The following is a 12,700-nucleotide window of genomic DNA, read 5'->3' as shown; positions in this document are numbered from 1 at the left end:
AGCAACAACCTACTCTTCCCTTCAAGGTGGGGGGTACATTGTCATCTAAGGAAAGGAAATATTTTGAACAGGATATACCGTATGCCTTTCAGACCACAGACAAAAAATAATATATTAAATAACTACAACACTGACAAACTCATGATATCCACCATAAATATGTAACCAGAATCACTGCCAAAGAATTTTCTTAATGCTAAAAGCAAATTTAGAGAAGATACAGTGCCTTCAGAAAGTATTCATACTCCAAGACTTATTCCATATATTGTTGCGTTACAGCCTGAATTCAAAACTAATTACATGTATAATGTTTTTCTCTCACCCATCTACACAATACCCCATAATGACAAAGTGAAAACATGTTTAAGAAATGTTAGTCATTTTTTTAAATGAAATACATAAATATGAATTTACATAAGTATTCACACCCCTACGTCAATACTTTGGCAATGATTACTGCTGTGAGTCTTTCTGGGTAAGTCTCCAAGAACTTTCAACACCAGGATTGTGAAACATTTGCCCATTATTTGCCCATTTTCCGGTCTTGCCATAGATTTTCAAGTAGACTTCATTCAAAACTGTAACTCAAACATTCACTGTCTTCTTGGTAAGAAACTCCAGTGTAGATTTGTCCTTTGTGCTCCATTTTTATCCAGAAAAAACTACCCAGTCCTTTATTACAATTACAAGCATACCCATTATATGATGCAGCCAACACCATGCTTGAAAATATGGAGAGTGGTACTCAGTAATGTGTTCTATTGTACTTGCCCCAAACTTAACACTTTGTATTCAGGTTCAAAAAGTGAATTGCTTTGCCACATTTTTTGCAGTATTACTTCAGTGCCTTGTTGCAAACAGGATACATGCTTTGGAATATTCTGTACAGGCTTCCTTATTTTCACTCGGTCAATTGGAGTAACCACAATCCATCCTCACTGTTCTCCTATCACAGCCATTAAACTCTGTAACTGTTTAAAAGTCACCATTTACCTCAAGGTGAAATCCCTGAGTAGTTTCCTTCCTTTCCAGCAACTGAGTTAAGAAGGATTTCTGTATCTTTGTAGTGACTGGAAGTATTGATACACCATACACAGTGTAATTAATAACTGCACCATGCACCAAGGGATATTCAATGTCTGCTTTTTTTTACCCATCTACCAATAGGTGCCCTTCTTTGCGAGGCGTTGGAAAACCTCCCTGGTCTTTGTGGTTGAATCTGTGTTTGAAATTCACTGCTCGACTGAGGGACCTTACAGATAATTGTATGTGTAGGGTACAGAGATTAGGTAGTCATTAAAAATTAAATGTTAAACACCATTATTGTGCATAGAGTGAGTCAATGCAACTTGTTATGAGACTTGCTAAAGCACATTTTTATTCCTGAATTTAAAAAAAAACATTTAACCTTTATTTAACCTAGGTAAGTCAGTTACGAACAAATGATTATTTACAATGACGGCCACTTGGGGAACAATGGGTTAACTGCCTTGTTCAGGGGCAGATTTTTACCTTGGGGATTTGATCCAGCAACCTTTCGGTTACTGGCCCAATGCTCTAATCACTAGGCTACCTGCCGCCCCAAACGTATTTAGCCTTGCCATAAAAAGGGGTTGAATACTTATTGTCACAGGACATTTCAGCTTTTAATTTTTTTGTCATTTGGAAACATTTCTAAAAACATAATTCTACTTTTATATTATGGGGTATTGCGCATCCATTTTAAATTCAGGCTGTAACACAACAAAATGTGGAAACTTCAAGGGGTGTGAATACTTTCTGAAGGCCGTTTCTGTATCCGTGTCCATTCCGAAAGCTTGGATGGGTTCTGTAAGATCCCACAGCTTAAGTTCACTGAATGTTTATATTGTAAACAGCCTTTCCAAGAAAGACAGGATTCGGAATTACTGTCTCAGGTATCCCGTTTCCCTGCCTGTGCCAATCAAAGCATGGCAGGGCAGGAGATATTCCTTGGACATGTTAAGACACAAATGGATTTAAGCTTACTGCTGGAATACAATTAATGGTGTCGTATAAAACAGGAAGAATGAAAAAAGCAGCTATGATTAATTGTAAGTCTGATAATACCAGTGTAAAAGAGTAAGGTTTCCTGTCCTTTTGAGGCAGGCTCTGACTGAAATGCAGTTGGCAGAAACAGAGAAACGGAGAACATTAAAGGCTTCCCCTCTACTCTCGCTGGCTCCAATGGAAATCTGTCATTGAAGATTGTGTGCCTCACAAAAGCTTACGAGTCAGTCGACTAGGTGCTTGGTTTCCAAAAGATTCACAGAACAATAGCTAGAGAACAAATCTTTCTCCAATAAGTAAATGTTTCTCTTTAGCCTCTGAAAGTAACAGTATAATTCAAGTTGATTTATAGTTGGATCTCTCAACAATACATACTATTGTCAGACACCCTGATGAAGTGTAAGCCTATTTGCGTTGGTGTATTTTAATAATATCAGCACATACATTAAAGGCTTTTTAACTTTCAAACCCACACGAGTGCATGGACTTGCCACTTAACACTTAGCACCATTTGTGGTTATAATTTTTGCTTTTGCTTTTCAAATACATACATGTATTGCCAGTTTACAGAACAATCTATCCAAACTACTCTCAGTTGAAAGGCAGCCATAGATCTTTAAAACGTAAGGTATCTTCATTCACCTTGTCGTGTGACTAACACTCCAGACAGTTACATCGTGTAGCCACTGTACAGGCAGACTAAGAAATAGAACAGACACACATTGTAGCTAATAAATACCACATTGTGAAAATCTAATGCAAAGCTGCACTCATTGACCAGTGACCGCTCTGTGCTTCTGTTTTTCAGAGTCTGACAAAAAAGTGAACTTGTTTTGCAGTCTCAAATAACTACTTATTAGTTCATTAAATAATTAAAGGGAAATTTCATTTTAACTTCATATTCATAATCTCCAGCACCACCCCAACATCAACATATGTGAAAGTGGATCATTTCTATGTTTTGTATTAAAAAAAGATATGCAGATTAGTGTTTCCAATGACATCATCAACTAATTAATAGACAATTAGTGGGCAATGCCTACTCATAATTGGTTAAAATCACACGATGCACACTGATGGTGTCACTGGAAACACTTATCTTCCTCTATCTTTTTTACTACAACACATAGAAACGCAACATTTTCACATCAATTGATGTTGGGGTGGTGCTGGAGATGAATAAGAAGTTGAAAAATGGTGAAATGGCCCTTTGAATGGCTGTTTGAGCTACAACCACACAGCCCCTCATTACTAAATCCAGCTCCAGTTATGGTCCTCTCCATCGCTCTGCTCATTCTGCTGTCATTTTCAAGGTTTTCTCTGTCTCTGCTATGCATGACAAGTCAACTTGAATTGCTTTCCACTCTCAAACCTCATTACATAACTGTATCAGCTCTCACGCACTCTATTTCTCTTCCTCTCTCTATCCCTCTCTTGCTCTATGTGCTTTCACCTGCTGGGTGCTGGGAGGCTGTCTGCCGTCAGTCCATGGGATCTGCCACATGACCCACCCAGACATTCTCAAACCCTTCTAAAACATCACACTGTGATTATCTGAAAACACTGCATTAGACACATCACCAACTTAGCATCCAATCAAACATAAAGAAAGATTATGTAACAAACATGCATTGCAAAAGATAAAAGGCAAGTGGAAATAAAGGACTGAATGCAATCCTTAGTCTTTGTGAAGTAGTTCCCCCTTTCACACTCAAACAAAGCATTAACAAAGCCATTTCAAATATGCTAATTCGAGGGTTTCTAAGTACTTACATGACATTTTCCATTCAGATTAAACAAAAAGCATCCCAAAACAGACCTTAATAATCACTTGACATAAAGATTTAGATAAGGCTATTTTATTATTTCAGTTGAGTAATTCCAGGGACTTACATTTCCTTCATGGCTGTGGATATATGTAGTATGCTTCTCTCTCAGCTGTCACCATTCCTCTGTACTGAATGTCTTTATGCCAACACTGCTTACAAGAAGTGGAGCTGACAGCGAGTCCCGCCCTCAGCTAAAGACAATTAAATCCTATGTGGAGATTGAGCACAGCCTCGCAGTCGCGGACCAACTCTCCAGATACGGATTCGGGACTGTAAATTTCCACTTCCCACTTACAACACCCCCCCCCCCCCCCCCCCCCCCCCCCAACACACACACAGTGAGGGACTGGGGCTGAATGCTTTGCCCTGCATGTGTCACAGGCACCTCTTATTCACGTAACTGAAACAGATGACAGGATAGGAAGGGGGAGGGAGGGAGGGAGGGTGTGAAAAGAGTAGTAGGCCATGAGCAGCAGCATGCAGGGGAAATCAAGCCTCATGGGACAGCTTCCAGGCAGGAGAAAGAAGCCCTCATAAAACATTATGTGGGTAAGGGGTGGTGGCTGGACAGGGACTGAAGGAAGGGACTGATGACTGGCTTGGCTGACCATGCTAACTTTTCATGTATTACTGTCTTAATGTCCCACTTCCACATAGCATTGGAAATGTGGGACATTTCCTATTATAACTGCTTGTGACTATCATTTCACATCACAGCAAAGACTTTCAAATATCTCTATGGGAACTGTTTGTGAATATAAATATAGTTTTCTTAAAATCAGGGGCAGGATATAATCAGGGAAGTGTCTCTGTGGTGTCTTTGGGAGCCTTCTGCTCCATTTTGACATGGCGTGTGCCAGGTTATCTCTGAAACGTAAACCAGGTACAGCACACTCTATAACAACACCTAATAAGGTGATGGTTCCTGTATTCTTCCCTGTTCTGTTTAGACACCATAATATACTCATAAAGGATCTCACGTGTACAATAGCTGGCACGGTAATTAAAAAAAAGTGTTAAACTTGACTACAGGATTTGAGCAATCCTTTTGACAGAAGACAGGGCTTGGCTATTGGCAGGCTTTTACACACACACAGAAGTAGTTACTTCAAATTATATTTCCAGATTGCGAATATCCTTGCCACTTCTGGAAAAATACAACAACTCACATTGTTTTGCATAGTGCAAAGAAACCTTCTGTTACATAATGTTAAAGAAACCAAAGTTATACTGTGAATGAGTTTCCTTGAGATTTGTCTTGTGTTCCGTTACAAATTGGCAGACAACAGAGGAGTAGGAGTGTGACAGAGCTCCTGTTTCACACAGTTGCTTTAAATTGTCAGTCAATGTAAAGTCAAGCCACATTTTTATATTAAACTGCAGACCCTTAACTTTTCTTGATATCATTAGAGGATGAAGGAAAAATTGGGGCGTCATCGCAAATCTCCGAATATATTTTTGTTTATTTTACTTTATTCCACTGCATTGTGGTCTTAGACTGTTGACATTATCTTCTGAGACTGAAGCATTTTTTTTTTTTCAACTTTATTGAAAAGGTAGGCTAGTTGAGAACAAGTTCTCATTTGCAACTGCAATTAAAGACAGAATCAAAGACTGTAAACTATCAAATGATTTGATAAGACCTTTAGTCAAAGGTATATCTTCTGTTTATGACAAATCATATGCCCCTCATGCGCTGGGCATGGTTGGAAAAAAAAAAGCCTTGTCTGCATGTTTTATAACAGCCAAACCATTCCTCAATTACTTAATTGAGTGGAGTATTACATGTTGTCCAAACCAATTAATATGTAGGCTCACTTGTAGCTTTGCTTCTATAATTTCTACTCACCCCACCCTTATTTTGATATACAGTGGACAGCACACAATCGCTATTATGTAATATAATAGATTTATGGAGCTGGAGTGCTTGTCCTGGCTTCGAATTCTGGGATGGCTCTAAGAAGATCAAATTGAACTGATGCAGCTTGCCTGGAGACAACAGTCCAGGGGGAGTTTTTTTTTTTACTCTTTACATTCAGCAGATAAAGTTCAAATCAAGATCATCTGTGAGGGCGGACCTTCTATATCAACATGACAGGATGTTACCGTGTAGCATGATATTATAGAAAAGAGAAACATTCATCAAATAACAGCCAAGCATCCCAAACCAGCTCTCCGGATCCCATTGGAAACAACTGGATCCACCTCAAGGGGTTTTGTCTTGCACAACATTTGTGTTTAAGCAAATGGAATATATTAAAGGTGTAATCCAATAACAAATGTGCATTTTACATATCAGGAGGGAGAGCTACAGTGCATTCGGAAAGTATTCGGACCCTTTGACTTTTTCCATATTTTGTTACATTTAGCTTTGTTCTAAAATGGATGAAATACTGTTTTTTCTCATCAATCTACACACAATACTCCATAATGACAAAACGAAAACAGGTTTTTAGAATTTTTTGCAAATGCATTAAAAATAGAAAAACAGAAATACCTTATTTACATAAGTATTCAGACTATGAGACTCGAAATTGAGCTCAGGTACATCCTGTTTCCATTGATGATCCTTGATATGTTTCTACAACTTGATTGGAGTACACCTGTGGTAAATGCAATTGATTGGACATGATTTGGAATGGCACACACCTGTCTATATAAAGTCCAACAGTTGACAGTGCATGTCAGAGCAAAAACCAAGCCATGAGGTCGACGGAATTGTCCGTAGAGCTCCGAGACAGGACTGTGTCGAGGCAAAGAGGGAAGGGGAAGGGGAAGGGTACCAAAACATTTCTGCAGCATTGAAGGTCCCCAATAACACAGTGGCCTCCATGATTCTTAAATGGAAGAAGTCTGGAACCACCAAGACTCTTCCTAGAGCTGGCCACACGGCCAAACTGAGCGGGGGAGAAGGGCATTAGTCAGGGAGGTGACCAAGAACCCGATAGAGTGGCCAGACGGCAGACACTCCTCAGTAAAAGGCACATGACAGCCCGCTTGGAGTTTGCCAAAAGGCACCTAATGACTCTTAGACCATGAGAAATAAGATTCTCTTGTCTGATGATTTAACTCTTTGGCCTTAATGCCAAGCGTCACGTCTGGAGGAAACTTGGCACCATCCCTATGGTGAAGCATGGTGGTGGCAGCATCATGCTGTGGGGATGTTTTCCAGTGGCAGGTACTGGGAGACTAGTCAGGATAGAGGGAAAGATGAACGGACTAAAGTACCTTGATAAAAACCTGCTTTGGAGCGCTCGGGACATCAGACTGGGGCAAATGATCACCTTCCAACAGGACAATGACCCTAAGCACGCAGCCAAGATAATGCAGGAGTGGCTTCGGGACAAGTATCTGAATGCAGTTGAGTGGCCCAGCCAGAGTCCAGACTTGAACCCAATCGAACATCTCTAGAGAGATCTGAAAATAGCTGTGCAGCGACACTTCCCATTCGACCTGACAGAGCTTGATAGGATCTGCAGAGAAGAATGGGAGAAACTCCCCAAATACCAATGTGCCAAGCTTGTAGCGTCATACCCAAGAAGACTCAAGGCTGTAATCGCTGTCAAAAGGTGCTTCAACAAAGTACTGAGTAAAGGGTCTGAATACTTATGTAAATGTGATATTTATGTACATTTCTAAAAACCTGGTTTTGCTTTGTCATTATGTGGGTATTGTGTGTAGATTGATGAGGAAAATCAATTTTAGAATAAGGCTGTAACGTAACAAAATGTGGAAAAAGTCAAGGGGTCTGAATAATTTACGAATGCACTGTATGTCAGATAACAGAGACGTGGGATAATGTAGCCTGATGCTTGACCCCATGGGACTGTTATTTTGATAGGTGTGGAGTATTGCATACTGGCTCAGTAATAAGGTGCACACATCAGTATAGCTGCAGTGTATTACATATTCATATGACAGAAAACTCAATACAGTTACCCCTTTTGATGTCTTCTTCAACAAGGGCCCATTTGAGTTAAAAAAATAAAAAGGGTAGATATAATGATTGATCATATAATGAAGACAATATGACATGAAGAATCAACGTGGTAATATGCAGTTATACAATGTAAATAAAATGCACATATCTATCGATTTCACATTATCCTTTGATTCTTTGTATACAGGCTTCTGTGAGAAAGCATCATATTTTCAGCATTACTGTAAGTGTATGCTTGGCTACTGTCAACAACTCATTCATGGTTGGTTAGGAAAGACCCAAGACAATGGTTAGGAAATAGTGCAATGCCTAGTTTCATAATCCACTCTTGACATACAAAACAAAAACACAAGCCATCTTCATCTTTATGACACATTAGTTTGTAGACTAGCCTACTACAGCCTATTGTGTCAGTGTCTCAAAGACTCAGCCAACACATCAATAAGTATTTATCCAAAAGGTGCAGCAAATTTGAAATGTCATTATCTGATTCATAAAACGTCACCTCTTTCAAGTCGTGCAAGTCGCCAATGGAGGGCGAGAGTCGATCCGGATGGCAAACCACAGCACTGTTGTTTCTAAAACATATGGGACCAAAAGGACACGCCTCAATCTCAATCAATGCCTGTTTCTCTGTCGAGAGTTGCGACTCTGTCAGGCAGAGTGAAGACCAAATAAGTGGGTTCAAATGTACAACCTGTTAATGGGTATTAAAACCATCTTAAACCGTCACAACTAATTCACAAACAGCATCGTCTTTCAAATAACAGTCCTCGTCATCATTGCACTTTGACAAAACCAATCCATCGAATATAGACTAGGGTAGATTAAGAAGGCACACGTGGGAGAGACAGACAGTAACATCGTAAAGGAGTGTGAAGGCTTGAAGGCAATACAGCCACCCCAAACCCCAAAAGTTGACCTCTTAGAATGCATCGCATTATAAAAAGCAATGCTATAGTGTAGGAAATATAGCCCTATTCATTTATAGAATTTTAAACGCGGAAGCGCGCTCACAAATGTCCAAGCTATGGTGTTTTTAGCCTACACATAATGTGCGCTCACAGACACACGCACCGCATAATTAGGTTTTATACACACAGCAATTATTAGCATCACTTCAAATAAAACATTATCAAGCAGGGAGAGAGATTCCCAAGAGGACACTTACTTTTATATTTGAAAACATCAAAGAACAACATGTATATTTCAGTCCAAAATCTTGAGGAATTGTTACAGAACATACATTGGCTGCTCTATTCAGATAATATAAATCATAATATGACTTATATCATGAAAATAATGTGAATATTAGCCTATACATTAAGAACATACAAACAACAATCTAATTTGCTATTACTTATCTCTCTGATGGGTAAAGATGATGCTTAATTACCTGCCAGATAATTTTATAGCTCGAGCTGTCCCTTAAACTTGTGTTGTGCTGTGAGTACTCAATAAAACAATTGCATCGGAAATGAATTACACGAGTTCTCTCTCTGACCTTTGTTTCTAAGAGCGGGTGTGCGTTTAATATGAGTTTGAGTGGAAAATCACCAGCTTCCCCATGCAACAGGAGAGTTTATTCTTAAAGTGACAGCTTCCCGCTAATTTGAACCGCTCGGCGCTCTCACCTCATCTGGCTCGATCAAGTCTCAAAGCAAGGCATGCATGCGGACTCACAAACTCAGCCAAGAAAGAAATGGAAAGGACAAAGGACATGAGGGACTGCTGTGGCGTTTTCATCACAGGCTTTGGTAACCAGTGAAACATTACAATAACTATAACCCACATAGCCATGAACAATAATACCTAAAACATAAGCAAGGACCTGGTTGATGATAGGAAAAATGGTCCTAAATGTAAGTTCCATCACATTTGTCTTCAGTATTGCACAACCTAAGAACATCAGGCCTATCCCATTTTTCAAAGTAGCCTAATATGAAAACACAAATTTGTATGTTTGTTCAGCTCAGTGCATATTGGTTCATTGCACTTTAGTAGACTAATCCAATGCTGACAGACAACCAACCTTACCCAAACAGATGGCAAGACCACGTGTTGGCATGGAGGAGCTTTGTGGGACACACTAGTCAGGGGTAAGGGGAACAGTCAGCAAACCACAGGGGGAAACTAGTCTCACCAAATGCTATGCATTCTACAGAGAGGTTACATTTCTATACCTGAACCACAGAAAGTGATATTTTACTCCCAAACCGCATGCTATCTGTTGTTATACTGTTTACCTCAATCTGGAAATTATGTGATTTCGGGCACTGACCCATTTCTTGTGTAACATTGAGTAGCCGGTTCAAGGCTACATGCCGGGTTTTTTTCATCTTCAGAATTGAATCAAAAAGAGCCTTTCTTTATTGTTTGTGCAGATGGGCAGCAGCCATGGTGGCCTGTACTGGGTACCTTGGCACAGCCTTTTAGCCAAAGTGCCTCTTGTAAAGCAAAGACTGTTGTCAGGCCGCCCAGTCCCCTGAGTTTCAGCACCCATTTCCCCCTAAGAGAACAATATGCTCTGTCAGCAGGGCCCACTATTTTCTCTAAGCGAAATGGGAAATGGCAGAGAAAGAGGAAGTTGTTTCAAGACTACTCTGTTTTGGACCAGTGTTTGCGACTGCAACTGAACTTGCATCTAAAGTAGCTTCTGAACATGTTACATGAAACAAGAATATGGATTTTTTTCACCAGTGACATGAACAAAATGGTGGGAACACTCCTAAAGCTGTATTTGGAATCTGGATCACCTGATGAGATTGCTTTGTGATATCATATCTGTGTTGTTCCATATCAGCCTTATAGTTGTGTAACAGCCTACCTTGTGCAAGACCACTATTTACCTAACTGCCAAGGGAGGTGTCATTCTGAATAAGCTTAATGCTGTAGGTTTGGTAACAAGGTGTTTATATGACAGTTTCTTGGATCTGAGTTGTGCAGGCAGTGCGAATTCAGTAACGGCAGACAACAGGCTTTAAATACATTTTGTTTTAGGCATGGCTTTTTGCAAAATGTCCCATTCCATAAATTCTGTTTCTTGTAGCAGCTGCATTTGCAATCAAATCAAGGGCAGTTCAAATCAAGTGCAGTTCAAATCAAAGGCAGTTCAAATCAAGGCAAGCATCCATCTTGTCTTGATCTTATCTTTAACTTTTTGAGCTCATAGACTTTTGTACTGTAGCCTTGTGCTCTAACCAAACCAAAACTCCATTATACCAATGTACTTCATCACTTCTTGTGGGCAGAAGCACAGTGAGCTTAAATACAACTATTCAGGTCACACAACTGGTCAATTATTCAATAGGTTAACTTGGTTAATTAAGCATGCAAAAAGTAATCTGTGACAGTGACTGTTCCAGTAACACTAGTCACTATCAGGGATAGGAAATACATAGTAACAGCTTTAATATTTTAACTTTGTGTGGCGTGAAATTACAGAAAGAGAAAACTTTTAGAGTAACACCCTTAGGAAAATGTGCCAGATCACTAACTAGCCGTAGACTTTACATGCAATTTACTGATTCCTTAATTGATATCTTACAATTAGATAAACCCACTTCTAACCCCTTTTAAACATTGTGTTTGAGACTTCTGGGTTGTACATTGGGTTGTACATTGCATTTGTCTATTACTTCTGCATCCAGAGATAGCAACCATTAGTCGGTAGCCTAGTATAAGAGTGTTGGGCCAGTAACTAAAAGGTTGCTGGTTTGAATCCCCAAGCCGACCCAGTGAAAAAATCTGTTGTATGTGCCCTTGAGTGTAACGATGACGCTGTGAGTCGAGAAGCAGGTGAAACGTTTAATAAAACAACAAACAAGACAGCGAAACAGTGGCGAGATAGCATGAAAACAATACCCACTGAGGAATGAACATAAGGGATGGACATATAAAGGGGAGGTAATGAGGAAGGTAATGGAGTCCAGGTGTGAATCATGATGATCTGCAGGTACGCATAATGAAGGATGCCAGGTGTGCGTAATAATGAATCCAGGGACTGGTGGTTAGTATTTTGGCGACGTCGTGCACCGGAGGGGAGGAGCAGACGTGACAGTACCCCCCCTCCCCTGACGCGCGCTCCTGCCACCAGATGACGCAGACCAGGGGGGCGACCCCGAGGAGCGGGTCAGTCCGGGCGGTGAAGGTGGAAATCACGGATGATGTTGGGATCCAGAATGTCCTCCAGCGGAACCCAACACCGCTCCTCTGGGCCATACCCCTCCCAGTCCACCAGATACTGGAGCTGACCCCCACGATGCCAGGAGTCCAGTAGGGATCTGACAGCATACACCGGACTCCCCTCGATGTCCAGGGGAGGTGGTGGGGTGTCGTGGGGGACAGCATCAGCTACGGACCAGGAACCACCGGCCTGAGAAGGGAGACATGAAATGAGGGTGAGATACGAGTGACTGGGCAACTGTAACCTATACGTCACCTCGTTGACCCTCCGGAGAACCTTGAACGGCCCCACAAACTGGGGGCTCAGTATCTTGCAGGGCAGGCGGACTGGGAGGTTCATGGTAGAAAGCCAGACACGATCCCCAGGGTGGAACAGTGTTCACTGCTGTGGTGGTCTGCCTGTTCCTTTTGATGGTAGACAGCGTGCTGGAGTCTCACATTCGCATCGTACACACTTCTTCTGCGTGCCAGAACCACTCGTCAACTGCAGGAACTTTGGTCTGGCCCCGGGATCATGGGGCCAGAGCCGTCTGAAAACCCAGAACACACTGGAAGGTGGTCAACCCAGTGGAGGAGTGACACAGCAAGTTCTTGGCGTACTCTGCCCATGGAAGAAATCATGTCTACTCACCCTGCCGGTCCTGACAATGACTCCTCAGGAACCTCCCCAGTCCCTGGGTCATCCTCTCCACCAGCCAGTTGGATTGAAGTGAGGCTG

General features: G+C 41.1%; 1 protein-coding gene across 3 annotated transcripts in view; it reads right to left on the bottom strand.

Moving 5' to 3' along the window:
* LOC129861080 (sodium- and chloride-dependent taurine transporter-like) overlaps nucleotides 1-9,361 on the bottom strand; it is a 37,470-nt gene extending 28,109 nt beyond the window's left edge. The window contains exons 1-2 of one of the 3 annotated variants that reach the window (XM_055932168.1): nucleotides 9,194-9,361; nucleotides 8,303-8,375 (exon numbers count right to left, since the gene is read on the bottom strand). Coding sequence is in view for 1 of the 3 variants with exons in the window: in XM_055932165.1 (XP_055788140.1) it covers nucleotides 3,922-3,932 (11 nt within the window). In the remaining 2 variants the exon portion in view is untranslated. Of the gene's footprint in view, nucleotides 1-3,921; nucleotides 4,126-8,302; nucleotides 8,376-9,193 lie in introns of those variants that run through there. The other 2 variants (XM_055932166.1, XM_055932165.1) reach the window with 2 other exon arrangements.
* Between the last annotated feature and the right edge of the window lie 3,339 nt (nucleotides 9,362-12,700).

Source organism: Salvelinus fontinalis, chromosome 8 (genome assembly GCF_029448725.1).
Source record: "Salvelinus fontinalis isolate EN_2023a chromosome 8, ASM2944872v1, whole genome shotgun sequence".
Taxonomy (NCBI): domain Eukaryota; kingdom Metazoa; phylum Chordata; class Actinopteri; order Salmoniformes; family Salmonidae; genus Salvelinus; species Salvelinus fontinalis.
The sequence above is the reverse complement of the archived record's forward strand: the minus strand, read 5'-3'. Positions and strand labels throughout refer to the sequence as shown.